The 21,472-nt window shown below is 42.8% G+C and overlaps 1 protein-coding gene across 1 annotated transcript in view; it reads left to right on the top strand.

Moving 5' to 3' along the window:
- The window catches only part of LOC133074095 (collagen alpha-4(VI) chain-like), a 111,447-nt gene extending 90,181 nt beyond the window's left edge, over positions 1 to 21,266 (top strand). The window contains 6 exon segments of the mRNA XM_061168039.1: positions 3,723 to 3,813; positions 5,169 to 5,407; positions 5,410 to 5,854; positions 7,991 to 8,087; positions 8,548 to 8,777; positions 20,994 to 21,266. Of these exon segments, the coding sequence (XP_061024022.1) occupies positions 3,723 to 3,813; positions 5,169 to 5,407; positions 5,410 to 5,854; positions 7,991 to 8,087; positions 8,548 to 8,777; positions 20,994 to 21,205 (1,314 nt within the window). The 3' untranslated portion in view covers positions 21,206 to 21,266.
- Positions 21,267 to 21,472: the final 206 nt, after the last annotated feature.

The following is a 21,472-nucleotide window of genomic DNA, read 5'->3' on the forward strand; positions in this document are numbered from 1 at the left end:
GCAGATGGTGATTGCAGCCATGAAATTAAAAGACACTTACTCCTTGGAAGGAAAGTTATGACCAACCTAGATAGGATATTAAAGAGCAGAGACATTACTTTGTCAACAAAGGTCCGTCTAGTCAAGGCTATGGTTTTTCTAGTGGTCATGTATGGATGTGAGAGTTGGACTGTGAAGAAAGCTGAGCACAGAAGAATTGATGGTTTTGAACTGTGGTGTTGGAGAAAACTCTTGAGAGTCCCTTGGACTGCAAGGAGATCCAACCAGTCCATCTTAAAGGAGATCAGTCCTGGGTGTTAATTGGAAGGACTGATGCTGAAGCTGAAACTCCAGTACTTTGGCCACCTCATGCAAAGAGTTGACTCATTGCAAAAGACCCTGATGGCTGGGAGGGATTGGGGGCAGGAGCATCACGTAGCTTGTGTTTCAGGCTCCCTGTTGGTGAGATTTCCTTCTCTGGTGCTGAGGGGTGTCTGCAGTGGGGATCATGGAGCCAGGTTCCTCTTTTCACGTTGACATTCCCTCCCACAGGATCTCTCTGCTTGAGCCTTCTTCAGAATCATCTTGTCTACCTTATCAGTGACTGTGCCAGCAAGCCCGAAGTCAAAGTAATGAGATGTTAATAAATAACAGCTAGATGCGGATAAGTCTAAAGTGAATCAGAGTTCCCCATAGACCTCCACTGTGTCTTTGTGTACTTGTTCCCACAATTTGATCTTTGCAAGAATAGTAAAAAATTTTAAGCATTATCATAAAAGCATTCTTCCTTGGAGTTTAAAAAAAGATAAAAGTTTTGTAGTGATTCCAATTCAGTTGGATTTGGTTGTTCTCCAGCCAGCAGAGCAGCAGATGGAGGAGTTCAGCTGCTGTGAGCAGAAAGTTAACACTGTTTCGAACAAGGCAGATGCAGAGGACACTAATGAAGAACCAGGCTGTGTTGAGACAGGAAGAAACCTCAGCAGCATTGACTCCTACCCCAAATTCTGTTGTTGAGGAAATAGGCCAAAGGCTTGTCCAAGGGCACCCAGCCAATTCTGGCAAACCAAGGACTAGGACCTGAGTTCCTGACACCTAGTTCCATTGATGTTGCCTAGAACTTTTCCTGTGAACCTTTCCTTTATAGTTAATGCAAATTTGAGGGTGTGCTTGAATTTATTTGAAGTCTTTCATACTACCTCTAAAAGTCTCATCAATTTTGCATTTTATAAGACACTTTAACCATGTTTCCCACGATTTAAGCATAATATTCCCCAGGTTAGCCTTTCCCCACAACTCTTGGAGGAAGGTCCACGCTCCCAGTGTGACCCCAGACTTCTCATATCTGCTGGAACACTGCTGTGGATCCTTGTTTCAGAAGCCTTCCAAGCTGCCTCACGTGGTTTCCAGGAAAACTGTTAATGTGCCGCATCCATGCCGACATTGTTGTCTCTAATGCTTGGTGATTTATTACGCCCACTTTAGTTTGGTCGACACTCAGATCTGATGACCGTGTGGGATGGATCTGAATGTTGGGTGTTGGCAACTTCACACTCACTGCTCGTGTCAGCCTCCTCCATCTGGCTGGGTGTTGCAGGGTTTCAGATGTGCTGCCTGTTGGAGTCTGTCTTCTCCTATCTCTGGGGGTGGAGGGTGTTGAGAAGAATCATGAATAATCACTGCTTATCTCTGGGCATCCGTGCATGCTGTTCCTTCACACCATAAAGCTTCTTTGCCAGTTGAGGATCGTCCTGATTCTCCCCAAAGTGCCAGATGTCATTATCCTTATCAGGTTCCCTTTATCCCTCCACTTTGAAATGAATCTCCAGTTCCTGTGTTACTAAAACGTGTTATGGGGTCTCTTTCTTTCTTGAAAATGGTTTCTCCATCCTTCCACTTAGGTTTTTAAGCTCTTTGAAGGTGTGACTCTGTCATTTTTGTCTCCAAATGGTTTGTTATGTCTTTTACCTAGCAGCTGTTTCATCAGTCTTGGTTGACCCAAATGTCTGAGTCAGGAAAAAGCCTCATTTTGGATGGCTTTTAGCACGGAAGACTTAGGAATGGTCTCATGTTTGTTTTGTGTTATGAAAAGTTCCACTCTCGGTATTTCTTTCCCCACAAGGGTTTTTCCTTCAGGGAAGCTCAGTGTGAAGGATCACGCTGGGGATACATGGCAGTCCTAACAGAAAGTGTGAATGCTCTGTAAGAAGTGTGTGTTCCAGAATGTTCTTTTCCAAAGTAAACCCCGCCCATCTGCTCCCTGAGGACAGGCATGACATCTTTGCATGCTGAGCACCTTGCCACCAGAGGAGGGGCCAGGTCTGCTTGGTCCCAGCCAAAGGGATGCAGGGGGCAGTGCTGACTCCCAGGGAGGTACTGTCCTACACGCTTTAAAAAAATGCTTTATTTTATATATTTATTTGGCTGTGCTGGGCTTTAGTTGCAGCGTGCAGTCTTCCCTTGTGGAGCACAGGCTCAGAAGCTGTGGTACATGGGCTTAGCTGCCCCACACGGGCATGTGGGGTCTTTCTCAACCAGGGATCGAACCTGTGCCCCCTACACTGGAAGGCAAATTCTCAACGAGGGAAGTCCCTGTCCAACATGCTTTGACAGAGTGGAAAACCACATGGCCATGACTAAGCTTAGATCTGGCTCTTTGCAATCCACACCTCAATTCCTGACAGAAATAATATGAAAGTGTTTCTAATCATTACAAGGTGGAAACCCTGCAAAGAGCCTGCATTAATCAGAGCGTTCCTGCCCCAGTCTCAGGGGCTCAACACCAGAAAGTGTAATTTCTCCATCTGTCACCAGTAATGTGGGTTCTTTGGGGGTGTGGGTGAAAGGAAGGGTACTTTGTTGCATTCAGGACCCAGGCTCCTTCTGTCAGTGACCCCATCATGCCCTAGGGATTCAAGGCCTTTTCTGAATCCTCCACAGCTGGCTGGCAAAGGAGGCAGGGGAGCTCGTGCATACCCTGGAAATGGCATTCACCGCTTCCACCTTCATGCTGTTGGCTAGACCCTGGTCATATAGTACAAGTGACTGCAGAGAAGGATGAAAATGTAGTCTCATTTTCAGAAGAAGAGAGAATAAGTTTGTTGATTGTCTAGCCAATTATCACATGGACCTTGCTGGATTCATTACTGTTAATATAATTTGTCTTTTAAACCTGATATCAGTTACTAAATTAATCATTATAGGAAAGGTTCTGTGAAGGAGACAAATGGATTTGCCATCCCTACAAAACCTTCCCTGATTCTCCCTCCTTCTTACCAGCTCTGGCCTCTCTGATGATTTCTGCCTCCTTCCATCCTCGTGGCTTATGACCTAGATCTGTGGCCATGTCCTTGAAGGGTCTGCATGTTCATGATTAATAACTCCCACCACACTGCATCACACATGGTGGATAATTCCTGAAGATTTACAGAATTTATAGAAGACTGAAGCCTTAACTCCCTTACCCTTACTCCAACACAACCTGACATTGGTTGAGTTTTATACACGTGGCCACACCTCATGTGCCCACACCAATGGTATAGTCCACCCTCCAGGTTAGGACTGGAGAACTAAGTGACTGTAAATAGCTGGACTAGAAATGCCAAATTATATAGACATAGAGAGGTACACATGTTCTTTAAAAATACCGTATTAATGTTTTTCTCATCTGAATTGGAAGGTGTCTGAAAAATATGGCCTGAGATTTAGCTCTGCTAATGATAACCTCGTGTATGTGTTGGCACTAGATGAATAGAAGCAACAGATTTCATCTGTATGTCTGGGAGGTGAAGAGCCAGCAGCATGTAGAAGGCATGGCCCACTGCACTCTCTGCTGTGGTAAGCCTGGACGGCACTGCTGGTGGGATTGATGTCTTCAGAGCAGGGTGAATTAGCTGGTGGCCACAGGCCAGCTCTGCTCCGCAGATGTGTATCAGTTTTTCTTGGGAAGTCAGAATGGGCTGGAGAGTCTCAGACACGGCATTCCCTTGTGGCCACAGTCAGCCAGAGATGCGCGGTGCCTGCCCTCTTTGGAAAGCAAGTGTCAGCTAGTGCCCCGCCATCCCGTCCCTCCCGCTCCCTAGCTTCTGATCCCAGCCCCTCTGCCTCCTTACCGGTCCTGCCAAAGCTCCTGGATATGCCTGGGTTCGTGTCCCTTGCTCATTGGCCCATTAGTATGATGGGCAGACCACTGAACGAAGGTCAAGAGCCTTGAGTTCTCGGCCTGGAACTGCCATTGGCCACCAGCAGGGTCTCGGAGAGACCCCAGCTTCCCACACCTAACACCGGCCTGGACACAGAAAGAGCAGTGTTGCTGAAACCCACGCACGCCCACGTGTGAAGAGCTGTCCTGCACATCACCTCCCCTGGGGCCACCCCGAGTCCTGGACAGGAAAGCAAAAGGGGATTCTGTGGCTCCCTCTTCTGGATCCACACTAAGTCCTAAAACTGCCATGAGAGGCGTGGCTCTGAAAACCTGGTCAGATACAGGAACTGCTGTTCGTAGAGCTCGTTACAGCTGATGAACTGCTTTCCCGTTCATTATTTTGTTTGACGCTGTGGTCTCTCTGGGCCTCTACCCACTTCCTGCACAAGCGAAAACCCAGCAGGAGTTTATGGAGCCTGAGCTTTGACTACACAGGCATTGTTCTGAGCACTTACGTATATTAACTCATTTTAAAGTTAAAAACTGCACAAACAGCTCCATAAGGGAGGTTTATTATTATGAATATCATTATCTCCGTTGGTGGAGAAGGCAATGGCACCCCACTCCAGTATTCTTGCCTGGAAAATCTCATGGACGGAGGAGCCTGGTAGGCTACAGTCCATGGAGTCGCAGAGTTGAACACGACTGAGCGACTTCACTCTCACGTCCACTTTCTATCTCCATCAGACAGATGTGCCCCAGGTCACACACCCATAAGAGGCCGGCCTGACTGTACCAAGTAGGGGGGCTGTGAAACTAGGGGTTAGGAAGCCATGTGGCCCAGTGGCTAGAAACATTAACTGTGGAATCAGATGTACTCTCAACTCTTCCTTCTGAAAACCAGGCATGTTTATTTACAGCGCCCATCTGCTGGCCGAACTCAACCCCAGGCAGGCAGGCTTCAGCAGCCTCTCTCCCTACTGAGTGCGGGAAGCATGTGTGCCTAGAAAGGGAAGGGACACGTGGTAACCCGGCTTCTCCTCCACAGATCAGTGCCTCCTGGCCCCGGAGTGCGGGCAGGGCACTCCCAGGCCCCTGCAAGTGGACGTGGACATCGCCTTTGTGGTGGATGGCTCTCGCGGCATGGGCGCCGACCTCTACCGCGCAGCCTTGACCCTGGTGGATGCCGTGCTCGAAGAGCTGGAGGTGGCTAGGCAGCTGAGCGCATCCCCCCGCGGAGCCCGCGTGGCCCTGGTGACACACACGACCCCCGGCTTCTGGCCTGGAAGGGGGGGCAGGCCCCCGTGCTCGAGGGCTTCCACCTGACTGCGTATGGCCACCAGACGCAGATGCAGAGGAGCGTCTGCGAGGCCGTGGGCCACCCTCTGCGGGGAGCACCCGCCCTGGGCCATGCCCTGGAGTGGCCGCTGGAGAAGGTGCTCCTGGCTGCCCCGCTGCTCCGGAGGGCTCAGGTCCTCTTTGCCATCGTGGCCAGCGAGACCAGCAGCTGGGACAGGGAGAAGTTAAGGACTCTATCCCTGGAGGCCAAGTGCAAGGGCATCACTCTGTTTGTGCTGGCCTTGGGCCCAGGCGTGGGGACCCGCGAGCTGGCGGAGCTGGTCCATGTGGCCAGCTCCCCCTGGGAGCAGCACCTGCTGCACCTAGAAGGGGTCTCAGATGTGGAGGTGACTTATGCCCTGGGCTTCACGTGGGCCTTCCTGAACCTCTTAAAAAGTGAGCAGATGGGGATGTCGGGCAGGGTGGGAAGAGGCAAGCACAGAGCCTGGCATATGGGTGGGTGGGTACCCATGGCACCTTCACCCTTGCTGAGCTGTAGGCTGCCCCGGGGTCTCCACCTCTAGGGGAGACCCCAGGGAGCACCCCGCTTCCTGAAAACCCTAAGCTATGTTGCCCTGACACTGTGCCAGGCTTAGTGTTGGCTTCTTGTCTGGTGGCTGGGAGGCCTCGGGTTTCCACGGAATCTTTTGATTTTGTCATTTAGCAGAACGAGGATAAAAATCTCTTCCCTATTTGTGAAGCCTGTGCTCAGATATGTGCGTGGAAGCAGCACTGCGGTACACGCATGAAGCACAGTTACTGTTATTACTGTGTCCAGGGATCCAGAATACACTGCTATGGAATGGTGCTGCTCAGATTTTAACATGTGCATGCTTTTCCCGGGGATCTAGTTAAACTTTGGATTTTGATTCAGTGGGTCTGAGCTGGGGCCTGAGAGTCTGCATTTTTCAAAAAAATTTCATTGGAATATAGTCAGTGTACAATGTTGTGTTTAATTTCTCTGTGCAGCAAAGTGGGCAGTCTGCGTTTTAAATAAGCTCCTGGTTAATGCTGCTGCTGCTGGTTCAGACACCAGGAGTTTTCAGGGACTTGCTAGGAAATGAGGGAGACAGGACAGGAATCTGAAACCTCCCATCTCAGGTTGGAGCGCCAGTGAAAAGTGCTGTGACCGTGCATCTTGGCCAGAATTCTTTCCTGTATCCTGTTCTACTTCCTCACTTCCAGTCAGAACAAGTTGAATGAGATTTATGGGTAACTGGCACCAAATCTGTATCCTAGCATGATGATGGAGATGGTTTGGTTGGAGGGTGGGTATTATGCTGGTCACATTTGTAGGAGTTTGTCTTGGGCTTTGTCCAGCTGTGCATAGTACCAAACAACTCATGTGTGGGTACCTCCTTGGGACATGGGAGGCCTTCTTGGCCTCTTTGCTGGGAGACACCAGTTTCTCAGTTTATAAGTGGGTATGACATCCCGTCACATAAAGCTCCTCTGTCACAGAGGGAATAGAGGAAGTCTGATGGACACCTTAGAAGTATAGACACAGCACTTGCGCCTCTGTAACTTGAGAGACATGGACATTAATGAATTGGTTCTAGTCTAAGCTCTGCCACTCAAGAGCTGTGTGATTCTAGAAAGGTCAGTGAACCTTGAGATTCCTTACCTTTGCAAAAGGTGGAAGAAAGAATTGTAAAAGGTGACTGAAGGCTTAGTGATTCTTTGAGGGAGAAGGAGGCTAGAAGATTATTTTTCTAGTCTATTTTAATTTCATTTTACATGTTTTATTACATTAGGTTGCATTTCATATAATGTTATAGTTTTATTTTATATTGCTTATACAATAGAATTCATTTTATGCTTTTATTTTTATTTTTTTTTCACATTTTGTTTGTATTTAATTAGGTTAATTTTCACACATTAATGTATCCATAAGTCTTTCAAAATTATCTCAATTATCATTAAATTGATTGGTGTTCTTCTTTTTTTTTCCCCCAATTATTTTTATTAGTTGGAGGCTAATTACTTTACAATATTGTAGTGGTTTTTGCCATACATTGACATGAATCAGCCGTGGATTTACATGTGTTCCCCATCCTGAACCCCCCTCCCACCTCCCTCCCTATCCCATCCCTCTGGGTCACCCAGTGCACCAGCCCTGAGCACTTGTCTCATGCAATGAGGTAAAATAGAGCACAAGACCAAAATGTTATCCATTAAGACATAAGACATAAAATAAAATCAATTAAAGTATACAATATACAATGAAGCAAAATAAAGTATGACAAAATAAAATACAAAACAAAGAAGTCCATTGACATAAAATCAAAAAGATGTAAACTCAAAGCATAAAATAGTTTACATATTTTTGATTTTATGTCAATGGACTTTTTTGTTTTGTATTTTATTTTGTCATACTCTATTTTGCTCATTGTATATTGTATACTTTAATTGATTTTATTTTATATCTTAATGGATAACATTTTGGTCTTGTGCTTTATTTTACTTCATTTTATTTTTGAGTTTCGTACTATTTTGTGCTTTATTTGTTGTGATGTTTTATTTCATTTTTAGGCGGCACTAATCAGTGCCCACCTCCAGAGCTCATTGAGCAGTGTGGGGGCCCAAGCCGAGGGGACACCCCGCTACAACCCACCTTGCCTGTCAGGAGGTAGGCTGAGGGCAGGGCTGGGCTTGTCCCACGGTTCTGTGTCCTGCAGGGACCATCTCCCTCAGGTCACAGGCAAACCAGCCCTTGACTCAGACCACTGGGGTTCAGATGCTCCTGTGTTTGATGATTCTGATATGCTTTGATTTCTGTTTCCTTGTTTTTCAATAGTAAGAGTAATACAGGACTGATAAAATTCAAGGAGCATATAAGTGTATTAGAGTAAACAGTAACAATTTTCCTGTTCACTGCATTTCCCATCCTCTAATCCCACGTCCTGGAGGTAAAGTTGATAGTGCTAAACATATTATTCTGATGTTTGTCCCAGCGACCCTGCAAACCTAGGACAATGGCTGGTTTGGTAAAGGAGCTGTCCGCAGATACCCAAGTCTGAAGCCCCCGAGCCCAGAGGTGCCAGGTGGGACTCACCCCCTCATTCTCGCAGTCTTTTCTTTCTGTGCAGGTTGCCCAAGCGCCAGTGTGGCAAATCTGGCCTTACTGATGATTTGAAAGCCCTCGAAGCAAAAGACTCTTTTCAAGAGGAGGATAGAGAAGCCGCAATGACGTCTATCACTCAGCAAGAAGCCCTTGAGAACTATGAAAAGAGTGGCTACGATGCTGAAGAAAATCATCAAAAAGATCCAGCAAAACTGAAAAAAACTGGAAAAGAAAGAAGTCCAGGCAATGTCTATGGTAAAAACACAACTACTTCTTGCTCCTTGGGTTGAATTTACCTTTAAAAATCTTAAAAAAAAAAATCGTGTACACTGTGTTAGCATGCAGACCTCAGCTGTTTGTACAGTTTGCTTACAAGAGCACAGATCTGTGTATGCAGCTAAAAATAACTGGTTTAAGGAAACAGTAGAAGGCTGACTTTTATTTGACTATAAATCTGGAGCTAACAGAAGCTGTCTCAGGGAGTGTTACAGAGTCTCACCCCATGGAGTGTCTGTACTTCATTGTGGAAACAATGATCTACTGCAGAAGTGGTGAACATACCCTTAACCTTGAGGGAAGATGCTCTGGCTTGTAGAAGACTCCTTCATCTGTGAGTGGCCACGTGTGTTCTGACCGAGTTTAAGGAACATTTTAGATCCATCTACGACAACTGTGCTTCCCTGGGGCTCAGACAGTAAAGAGTCTGCCTGCAGTGCGGGAGACTGGGGTTTGATCCCTGGATCAGGAGGATCCCCTGGAGAAGGGAATGGCAACCCACTCCAATGTTCTTGCCTGGAGAATTCCGTGAACAGAGGAGCCTGGTGGGCTATAGTCTATGGGATCTCATAAAGTTGAACAGGACTGAGCGACTAACACTTTCACTTTTCAAGGCAACTGTAGCATCATTTTGGATTACAGCCAATGCCACTGCCACCTCTTACATGGGATCAACAAGTTAAGCCAAACAGTAAACACATTAGAAAGAGATCTGAGGGCATTTGGTTCTGAAGTTTCTAAAAGGCAGGGAAAGGATAGCTGAGAGTTTCTAGTGAGTGGTATGGTCGGTCTCGCTTAGATTAGATGAGAGGTCACCCCCCAGAGGTTTTTGAATGTGCCTGCATGATTCTGTCTCTGGTGCTCTATCTAGATGGCCATGGAAAAGTTAATTACTCTCTCGGCAGCTCGGTTTTCTGATCTGTAACATGGGGATTATGTGAGTACCTACCTCATGGGGTTGTTTTGAAGATGAAACTTGATAATATGTTTGCCACACAGTAAGCATACGAGCTAGCTGTTAAGATGCCGATATGTCATATATGTCTTTTCCAAAGAAAACACATATCCAGAGGAAAGGAAAAACTAGACAGACACAGAAATAGTAGGCAGGTCAGTAACATTTCCCCTCCTTAGGTTACACATTAACCACAGAAAAACTTATCTTGTTGACTCTTCCGCTTTTGGTGTATAATGTCTGCCAAGTGTGCTAAAGGTTACTAAGGCAGTGGTTTTCAATCTTGGCTGTAAATGAGAATCATCTGAGAATTTTTAAGCATTCTCACTGCCCAGGCCTCATCCCAGCACAATTCAATCAGAATCTCTAGGTGTGGAACTGAGCTGGTGATTCCACCGAGCAACCGAGAGTGAGGAGCACGGCCCAAACGAATCCTTCCCCGCAGAATCAAGGTGAACAGGGTGGAAGAGAGCTTCCTCGTGATCAGATTCAGTCCTGTTCGCAGGGGCGTGAAGGCTTCCAGATTCCCCTGGAGCTCTGTTCCTTGGCTGCGGCCAGGGCCCACCCCCACTGCATCCTAAGGCTGTTCTGTGCCTTGACCTCCTCCTCGCCCTCCTTCCTTCACATCTCCTCCTCTAGCGCATGCCCTGTTTCCTTGTTTGCAGAAGTAAAGGCAGCCAAGTGCAACCTCCTGCAACTCCCTGCGTAGCTGACAGCCTTGCTCCCTGCCCTCCAGTCAGAAGAAAGAGCTGTCTCTGGTCTCTAAGAGAGTGCTGAAAGCCATCAAGGGACCAAAGGGCTTATCAGACCTCACTGACTGCAGTTCCTCGGGGCTGAATCACTGCGACCCACTGCCTTCCTCGTCAAGTCCTCTCCTGTGTTAGCTTCAGAGATGACACTCATTTTGAAATTTATTCTTTGTTTATTTTTTAATGGAAATATAGTTGATTTCCAGTGTTCTGTTAATTTCTGCTCAGTGACTCAGTTATATATATATGTGTGTGTGTGTGTGTGTGTGTGTGTGTGTGTGTGTGTGTGTATTCTTTTCCATTATGGCTTATCACAGGATGTTGAATATAATTCTCTGTGATTTATAGTAGGACCTGGTTGTCTATCCATTCTATATGTATTAGCTTGCATCTTCTAACTCCAAACTCCCAGTCCATCCCTCCCCTAACCATTTTCCTCATAGCAAGAAACACACAGAACCACAAGTTCTATGACCAGCAAACTTCGACTCTTTGTGACCCCATGGATGGTAGCCTCCCAAGCTCTTCCATCCATGGGATTCTCCAGGCAAGAATACTGGAGTGGGTTGCCATTTCCTTCTCCACGGGAACTTCCTGACCCAGAGATCAAACCCAGGGATCAAACCCGGCTCTCCCGCATTGTTAAGGCAGATGCTTTAACCTCTGAGCCACCAGGGAAGCCCGCATAGAACCACAAGTCTGTTCTCTATGTATGTGGGTCTGTTTCTGTTTCATAGATGATTTTATTTGCATCATATTTTAGGTTCTACATATAAGTGATATCATACAGTATTTGTCTTTCTGATTTATTTCACTTAGTATGATAATCTGTAGCTCCAACTGTGCACATGTGTCTGAAGTTGCTTCAGTCGTGTCTGACTGTTTGGAACCCTGTGGACTGTAGCCCACAGACTCCTCTGTCCTTGGGATTCTCTAGGCATGAACCCTGGAGTGGGTTGCCATGCCCTCCTCCAGGGGATCTTCCCAATCCAGGGACTGAACCCACATCTCTTATGTCTCCTGCATTGGCAGGTGGGTTCTTTACCACTAGCACCACCTGAGAAGCACCTAGGTCCAATGCTGCAAATGGCACTCATTCCTTTTTATGGCTAGTATTCCATTGTACCCATGTATCTTATTTCCTTTACCCATTCATCGGTTGATGGATATTGGGTTGTTTCCATGTATTGGTGAATTGTGAAGAATGCTACTTGTGAACACTGGGGTACATGTATCTCTTTGAATTATATCTTTTCTCAGATATATGCCCAGGAGTGGGACTGCAGAAACATATGACAACTCCGTTTTTAGTTTTTTTGAGGAACCTCCACACTGTTCTCCATAGTCGCTGCAGCAATTTATTAATATATTCCCACCAACAGTGTAGGAGAGTTCCCTTTTCTCCAAACTTTCTCCAGCATTTGTTATTGGTAGACTTTTTAAAAAAGTTAATTTATTTTTTAATGGAAGGATAATTGCTTTACATAATTTTGCTGTTTTCTGTCAAACCTCAACATAAGTCAGCCATAGTTGTACATACAACCCATCCCTCTTGAACCTCCCTCCCATCTCTCTCCCCATCCCACCCCTCTAGTTTGATACAGAGATCCTACTTGAGTTTCCTGAGACACATAGCTAATTCCTGTTGGCTGCCTATTTTACACATGGTAATGTCAGCTTCCATGTTACTTCTCCATACATCTCACCCTCTCCTCCCCCTCCCTGTGTCCATAAGTCTGTTCTCTGCATCTGTTTCTCCACTGCTGCCCTGTAAATAAGTTATTCGGTACCATCTTTCTAGATTCCGTATATATGCATTAGTATATGATATTTCTCTTTCTCTTTCTGACTTACTTCACTCTGTATAATAGGCTCTAGGTTCATCCTCCCCCTTAAACTGACTCAAATGCATTCCTTTTTATGTATGTCTGAGTAATATTTCATTGTTTATACGTACAACAACTTCTTTATCCATTCATCTGTTGATGGACATCTAGGTTGCTTCCATATTCTAGCTATTGTAAATAGTCTGCAGTGAACATTGGGGTACATGTGTCTTTTTCAGTTTTGATTTCCTCAGGGTATATGCCTAGGAGTGGGATTTCTGGGTCATATGGTGGTTTTAGTCATAGTGTTTTAAGGAATCTCCATACCATCTTCCATAATGGCTGTATCAATTTACATTTCCACCAACAGTGTAAGAGGGCTCCCTTTTTTCCACATCCTCTCCAGCATTTATTGTTTGTAGATTTTTTGATGAGGGCCATTCTGACCGGTGTGAGGTGATATCTCATTGTAGTTCTGATTTGCATTTCTCTAATAATGAGCGATGTTGAGCATCTTTTCATGTGTTTGTTAGCCATCTGTATGTCTTCTCTGGAGAAATGCCTGTTTAGGTCTTTTTCCCGCTTTCTGATTGGGTTGGTTGTTTTTCTAGTATTGAGTTGTTTGAGCTGCTTGTATATTTTGGAAATTAATCCTTTGTCAGTTGCTTCATTTGCTATTATTTTCTCTCATTCTGAGGGTTGTCTTTTCAACCTTTATAGTTTCCCTTGCTATGCAAAAGCTTTTAAGTTTAATCAGGTCCCACTTGTTTATTTATTTATTTTTATTTCCATTACTCTAGGAGGTGGGTCATAGAGGATATTGCTTTGATTTATGTCATTGTATGTTCAGCCTATGTTTTCCTCTAAGAGTTTTATAGTTTCTGATCTTACATTTAGGTCTTTAATCTATTTTGAGTTTATCTTTGTGTACGGTGTTAGGAAGTGTTCTAATTTCATTCTTTTACATGTAGCTGTCCTATTTTCCCAGCACCACTTAATGAAGAGGCTGTCTTTGCCCCATTGTATAGTCTTGACTCCTTTGTCAAAAATAAGGTACCCATAGTTGCATGGATTTATTTCAGGGCTTTCAATCTTGCTCCATTGGTCTATGTTTCTGTTTTTGAGACAGTAGCGTACTGTCTTGATGACTGTAGCTTTGTAGTATAATCTGAAGTTAGGAAGGTTGATTCCTCCAGTTCCATTCTTCTTTCTCAAGACTGCTTTGGCTATTCAGGGTCTTTTGTATTTCCATATGAATTGTGAAATTCTTTTATTCTAGTTCTGTGAAAAAAATGCCATTGGTAATTTGATAGGGATTGCACTGGATCTGTAGATTGCATTTGGTAATATACTCATTTCCACAATATTGATTCTTCCTTCCCTGGTGGCTCAGTGGTAAAGAATCTGCCTGCAATGCAGGAGGCCCACATTTAATCCCTGGGTCAGAATGATCCCCTGGAGAAGGAAATGACAACCAACTCCAGTATTCTTGCCTGGGAAATCACATGGACAGAGGAACCTGTCCTCCATGGGGTTGCAAAGAGTCAGACACGACTGAGTGATGAACAGTTGCACACTTGAACCCAGGAATATGGAATATCTCTCCATCTGTCTATGTCATCTTTTATTTCTTACTTCAATATCTTATAATTTTCTGTATACAGCTCTTTTCTCTCCTTAGGTAGAAGGATATTCCTAGATATTTTATTCTTCTTGTTGCAACGGTGAATGGGATGATTCATTAATTTCTCTTTCTGATTTTTCATTGTTAGTATACAGAAATGCAAGTGATTTCTGTGTACTGATTTTATATCCTGCAACTTTGCTAAATTCACTGATTAGCTCTATTAATTTTCTGATAGTATCTTTAGTATCTTTAGGGTTTTCTATGTATAGTATCATATCATTTGCAAACAGTGAGAGCTTCACGTCTTCTTTTCTGATCTGAATTCATTTTATTTCTTTTTCTTCTCTGATTGCTGTAGCTATTACTTCCAAAGCTATGGTGAATAATAGTGGTGAGAGTGGATACCCTTGTCTTGTTCCTGATCTTAGGGGGAATGCTTTTGGTTTTTCACCATTGAAAATAATGTTTGCTGTGGGCTTATCATATATGGCCTGTACTATGTTGAGGTAGGGTTCCTTCTATGCCCATTTTTTGAAGAGTTTTAATCATAAATGGGTGCTAAATTTTGTCAAAAGCTTTTTCTGCATCTATTGAGATTATCATATGGTTTTTATCTTTCAATTTATTAATATGGTATATCACATTGATTGATTTGCATATGTTGAAGAATCCTTGCATCCCTGGAGTAAACCCAACTTGATCATGGTGTATGAGCTTTTTAATGTATTGTTGAATTCTGTTTGCTAAAATTTTGTTGAGGATTTTTGCATCTATGTTCATCAGTAATATTGGCCTATAGTTTTCTTTTTTTGTGTTGTCTTTGTCTGATTTTGGTATCAGAGTGATGGTGACCTTGTAGAATGAGTTTGGAAGTGTTCCTTCTTCTGCAATTTTTTGAAAGAGTTTTAGAAGGATAGGCATTAGCTCTTCTCTAAATGTTTGATAGAATTCTCCTGTGAAGCCATCAGGTCCTGGGCTTTTGGGAGATTTGGGGGGATTTGTTTTATCACAGTTTAGATTTCAGTGCTTGTAATTGGGTTGTTCATAATTTCTGTTTCTTCCTGGCTCAGTCTTGGAAGATTGAACTTTTCCAAGAATCTGTCCATTTCTTCCAGGCTATCCATTTTATTGCCGTATAGTTGTTCATAGTAGTCTCTTATAATCCTTTGCATTTCTGCATTGTCTGTTGTAACGTCTCCTTTTTCATTTCTAATTTTGTTGATTTGATTCTTCTCTCTTTTTTTCTTGATGAGTCTGGTTAAAGGTTTGTCAATTTTGTTTATCTTCTCAAAGAACCAGCTTTTAGTTTTATTGATCTTTACTATTGTTTCTTTCATTTCTTTTTCATTCATTTCTGCTCTGATCTTTATAATTTATTTCCTTCTGCTAATTTTGGGGTTTTTCTTTTTTTTTTTTTTTCCATTTGTTTTAGGTATAAAGTGAGGTTGTCTATTCAATGTTTTTCCTGTTTCTTGAGGTAGAATTGTATTTTTATAAACTTCCCTCATAAAACTGCTTTTGTTGCATCCCATAGGTTTTGAGTTGTAGTGTTTTCATTGTCATTTGTTTCTAGGAGTTTTTTGATTTCCCTTCTGATTTCTTAAGTAACCTGTTCGTTATTTAGAAATGTATTGTTTAATCTCCATGTGTTTGTGTTTTTTACAGTTTTTTTTCCCTTGTATTTGATATCTAGTCTTGTAGCGTTGTGGTTGGAAAAGATGCTTGATACGATTTCAATTTTCTTAAATTTCTTGAGGTTTGATTTGTGACCCAACATGTGGTCTATCCTGTAGAATGTTCCACGTGCACTTGAGAAGGTATATTCTTCTGCATTTGGATGGAATGTCCTGAAGATATCAATGAGACCCATCTTGTCTAATGTATCACTTAAGACTTGTGTTTCCCCTTGATTTTCTGTTTTGAAAATCTGTCCACTGGTGTAATTGGGGTGTTAAAGTCACCTACAATTATTGTGTTAATGTTGATTTCTCCTTTTATGTCTGTTAGTGTTTGTCTTATGTATTGAGGTGCTCCTATATTGGGTGCACAAATATTTCACTTGTTATGTCTTCCTCTTGGATTGATCCCTTGATCATTATGTAGTGTCCTTCCTTATCTCTTGTGATATTCTTTAAGTTCTACTTTGTCTGATATGAGAATTGCTATACCAGCTTTCTTTTGCTTTCCGTTTGTATGGAATATGTTTTTTCATACTCTCACTTTCAGTCTATATGTGTCTTTAGGTCTGAAGTGGGTTTCTTGTAGACTGCATATATACAGGTCTTGTTTTTGTATTCATTCAGCCAGTCTGTGTCTTCTGGTTGGAGCATTTAATCCATTAACATTTAAAATAATTATTGAAATATATGTTCCTATTGCCATTTTCTTAATTGTTTGGGGTTTATTTTTGTAGATCTTTTTCTTCTCTTATATTTCCTGACTATGTAAGTCCCTTTAACATTTGTTATGAAGCTGGTTTGGTGGTACTGAATTCTCTTAACTTTTGCTTATCTGAAAAGCTTTTGATTTCTCCATCAGTTTTGTTTGAGATCCTTGTGGGGTAGAGTAATCTTGGTTGTAGATTTTTCCCTTTCAGTACTTTAAATATATCCTTCCATTCCCTTCTGGCCTGCAGAGTTTCTGCTGAAAGATCAACTGTTAAACGTATGGGGTTTCCCTTGTATGTTATTTGTTGCTTTTCCCTTGCTGCTTTTAAGATTCTTTGTGTTTAATCTTTGTTAGTTTGATTAGAATGTGTCTTGGCATGTTTCTCTTTGGGTTTATCCTGTATGGGAGTCTTTGCCCCTCTTGGACTTGATTGACTATTTCCTTTTCCATGTTGGGGAAATTTTTAACTATAACCTCTTCAAAAATTTTCTCATATCCTTTCTTTTTCTCTTCTTCTGGGACCCCTATAATTCGAATATTGTTGCATTTAATATTGTCCCAGAAGTCTCTGAGACTATCCTCAGTTCTTTTCTCTCATTTTACTTTATTCTGTTCTTCAGCAGTTATCTGCACCATTTTATCTTCCAGCTCACTGATCCATTCTGCTTCAGATATTCCACTATTGATTCCTTCTAGAGTATTTTTAATTTCAGTAGTTGTTGTTTGTCTCTCTGTGTTTATTCTTTAATTTTTCTAGGTCTTTGTTAATTGACTCTTGCCTTTTCTCCATTCTATTTTCAAGGTTTTTTTAAAATAATCTTTACTGTCATTATCCTCAGTTCTTTTTCAGGTAGTTTGCCTATTTCCTCTCCATTTATTTGGACTTCTATGTTTTTAGTTTGTTCCTTCATTTGTGCAGTATTTCTCTGCCTTTTCACTATTATTTTTTAGACTTAATGTGTTTGAAGTCCTTTTTCCCTGGCTTCAAAGTTGAATTCTCTCTTCCTTTTGGTTTCTGCCCTCCTAAGTTTGGTCCAGTGGTTTGCGTAAGCTTTATATAGGGTGAGATTTGTGCTGAGGTTTTTTTTTTTTTTTCCTTTCATGGGCAGGGCTGAGTGAGGTGGTAATCCTGTCTGCTGATGATTGGGTTTGTATTTTTGTTTTGTTTGTTGTTTGGATGAAGTGTCCTGCACAGGGTGCTACTGGTGGTTGGGTGATGCCAGGTCTTGTATTGAAGTTGTTTCCTTTGTAGGAATTCTCACTATTTGATATTCCCTAGGGTTAAGAGTTCTCTGGTAGTCTAGGGTCTTGGGGTCAGTACTCCCACTCCAAAGGCTCAGGGCTTGATCTCGAGTTTTGCGTGGTTCTATATATTCTTTTCTTGTGTTCAGGTATTCTTGTCCATTCTCATCTGATGTTCTGCAAGCACTTCTGTGTCTGAAGGTGTATTTCTGATGTATTTGTGGAGAGAGATGTATTCCATGTCCACCTACTCCTCCACCATCTTGTTCAATCTCTGGTAGACTTTTTAATGATGGCCATTTTGACCAGTGTGCAGGTACCTGTAGTTTTGATTTGCATTTCAGAGACAACATCACTATCTTTTCTTCCACTTCTGACCAGCCCATATTTGTGGGCTCCTCTGTCTAGGTTCATTCTCATGGGGCATCCAGGTTTCATGGAGCCTGAAGTTCATAGAACTTAGGGGACCCTCTGTAAGAAAAAGATACAAAATTATTTAAGGACAAAAATAAATACTTATTTTGAAGAAGAGTATGCACATATGGGCCCTTTGTGCATAAGGGCCTTGAAGTTTAGGCTTCATTAATTTCATGGTAAATCCACAATGCCTTCCCCAAGTCTTGTCTTCAGACCTCAAAGCTGTCTACACATACTAGCAGGCAAGCTTTACTACCATGACTTCAACTATCCCCTCTGGATAAATGATTCCAAATCCATGTCTTCCAGCTTTAACTCTGTCCTAAGCTGCATATGTTCAACCACCCTCCAGACTGTATCACTGGGAATGCTGATGGGCACTCTCATACAAACCCATTTAAACCGACTGGCCTTGCCGGCCCTTGGAATATTCTCTTCCTTTACTCCTGTACTGGAAGGAACCAGAAGTTTCTATTCTTCTGTGGTCCCCACTGTTATGGAGCATGTCCAGGTGCCTGGATAAGGCACACAGGCTTCTACCTGGTCCCGGGGGCAGCACTGGCCACCACTGCCCTGAATATACACCTTTTGTGCCACCGAAGTAACCCTTTTATCTTCATCTTTACCCCATGTCCTCATTCCGTCTCTCTCATCACCTGCCTGTCCCTGCATCCTCTCCACAGTGTCCATCTGGACCACATCTGCTTGTCTTTTACTGCTCAGGCCCATATTATTTGAACTTAGAGCCCTCTTCAGTCCTGAATAGTGTTAAGCTCCCAAGGCCTCCTGCATCTCAGGCCAAATTCTGCCAGAGCTCTGGTCTCTTTTGCTGTATCTAGTTGTGAAGAATTAAATGGACGTCCTTTCTCTTCCCAGCAATCAGGCTGATCTTGGTATACTTTCAGTTTCAGTGCTATCTCCAGAGTGCACAGATCTATTCTGTGGTTTTCTCCTCCCAGTAGGACTATGTTATAAGATGTACATTAAGAGACAAAACTGACCTTGGCAAAATTGCAGTTTCCCTGCCATTGCTGTCTGTAACTTCCCAGTGCTCATCTCTCTTTCCTCCCATTTTCTTTCCTTTCTTCCTGAATTCCATGGACTTGTTTCAGTAAAATTGACACCTGCTGCAGGGTTCTTCTGAAGTGGCAAAAAATAATATTTATGGTGAAAATAGCACCAAATATAAAATTGGAAGCTATCAATAATTACGTGGGTGAAATGGCCCCTGATACTACTATATCATACTGATTAAAAAAAAATTGAAGAGTCTGAGGTGTCCTGAATGTTAGGTTACAAAGAACACCTTAGAGATAATTAGTTCAAAGCAGTAAGAGTTTACTTACCTAGAGCTGCACCACACTGTCTATTTCCATTTTCATTTCAATAATTTGCAATTGAATCAAAGGAAAAATGTAGTTCCTTGGTTACAATAGCCACATTTCTAATGCCCAGCAGCCACATGGGCAGTAGCTCCTGTATTAGATGGGGCAGATACAGAATATTTCCCTCATGGCAGCAAGTTCTGCTGGACAGTGCGACCCTAAGAAGTATAATATAGAAGAAGCAACCATGTTTGATTGCCTCAGGCTAAAGACAAGGGTGGAGCTTCTAAAGATGAAAACCACAAAGGGTCACTGGAAAGTGTGTATGATTTATTACACTAGTGCTTGGCTTGTCTGTTTGGAATCAGTTTGTAATGGTAGAGGTTGGGGCCAGCTGATTGTTGAGCCCCAAGTCCATTTGTTGATCCTACAGAGCACAAAGGTCACCACTGGATTGTTTTTCTGTTGATCACCCCCACCTCCCATGTTTTTGGAGAAGCATTTTCTCTGGTTTATCCTGGGTGCTTGCTACTTGCTGTGTTACACCCTCCATGGAGTCATGGAATAGGCTAGTTCTGATGTGCTTATTTAAGGTAGAAGACAATTCCCATGAATATATCTCATTCACTGGGATCCAGCACATCTGGTCACTCAGGAAAACTGATCTGTGCTGATTATACTAGTGGGAGGTGAGTAGGCAACTTCCCGGGAACAGGCCATGAATTTGTTTCTGAAGACAATATCCTCTTTATTTGGGAGTACTTGGAAGGCCGAGGGGAAATTATTTGGAAGACACCATCATTCTGCACTTATAAGACAAGAATATTTTCCTCCCGTATAGAGTGTGCACAAGGAAATCTGTTCTCCATAGAAGATAGAGGTTACAGACCTGGGAAAATTCATGTCTGGTTTAAAATTTAAAATAGGCATTCCAGATCTTGCTCTTGCAGCTGGTGGATTCTCAATGCTATTTTCCAGGAACATTGTATTTTCTTTTATTAGATAACTTCTTGGGCAAGTGTCAGGCTGCAGTAAATAATAAATTAGCTTGATTTGCTCAGGCCTTTAGAAGCCTGGAACATTTGGGGATTAGGCAAGGGATTGAGAGATGGTTTGGAGAAAAAAAGAGGAAAATAAGCATAAGCAAGTGAGGAGTTCTCTTGAATTTTGTCAAGTGCTTTTTTTTCATCTGTTGAGATAATCATGTGATTTTTACACTTCATGCTGCTAATGTGGTGAACATGTTTATTGATTTGTATATGTTGAACCGTCCTTGCATCCCAGAGGTAAATCCCACTTGATCATGGTATACGATCCTTTTAATGTGCTGTTGAATTTGGTTTGCTAGCATTTAATTGAGAAAAGCTTTATTGATTCATTCATTCACTCATTTATACATTGTCTGGTATATCTGCCATATACTATACACTGTGCCAAATAATAGCTCTAATTGTATTGCCCTTTTCACATACATTATGTGACACCTTATGATGAACTTGTAATGTAGGTTTTTTTTCTTAATATTGCTTTTATGGTTGAGGAAATTGAGGCTCATAGAGGGTAGTTACCCTCAAGGTCACACAGCCAGTTGTTAGTGAGGTTAGGGTTCATTTTTAAGCTGACTCGCTCATGAAATTCTCTCTTTTCTGCATTCACTTTCTTGTAGATCCTTGTTCCCTGGCTCCAGTGAAAGGAGAGTGCCAGGATTATGTCCTGAATGGTCCTATAACCAGAAGGAACAGGCTTGCCGACAATTCTGGTATGGCGGCTGTGGGAGTGATGCCAACTGGTTTGAGACCAAGGAAGCATGTGAAACTGGTGTGTTCCAGTTTCCCTATAGAGTCAGGAAGAGCCTCAGAGCTGCTGCCTCTGTCTTAAAAACTCATGGAATGCAGGTGACCTTTCCTGAGACAGTGCCACCCAGCTCAGAAGTGATGAAGCCCACACCATGACCTCAGAGTTTGGACCCCTCAACCTGTGAAGTGTTTTCTGCTGGCGAGGGCTTGGACCAGATGATTTGTGAAGGACTTCACTCTAGTAGTTTCAAAAAAAGGAATTGAAACTTTCCTGAAAACGCTTTCAATGATTTAAAAACTTCATAAGAAAGAAACTTGACATTACCTAAAAATTTTCTTGGCATGGTAG

This window comes from Dama dama, chromosome 19 (genome assembly GCF_033118175.1).
Source record: "Dama dama isolate Ldn47 chromosome 19, ASM3311817v1, whole genome shotgun sequence".
NCBI lineage: Eukaryota > Metazoa > Chordata > Mammalia > Artiodactyla > Cervidae > Dama > Dama dama.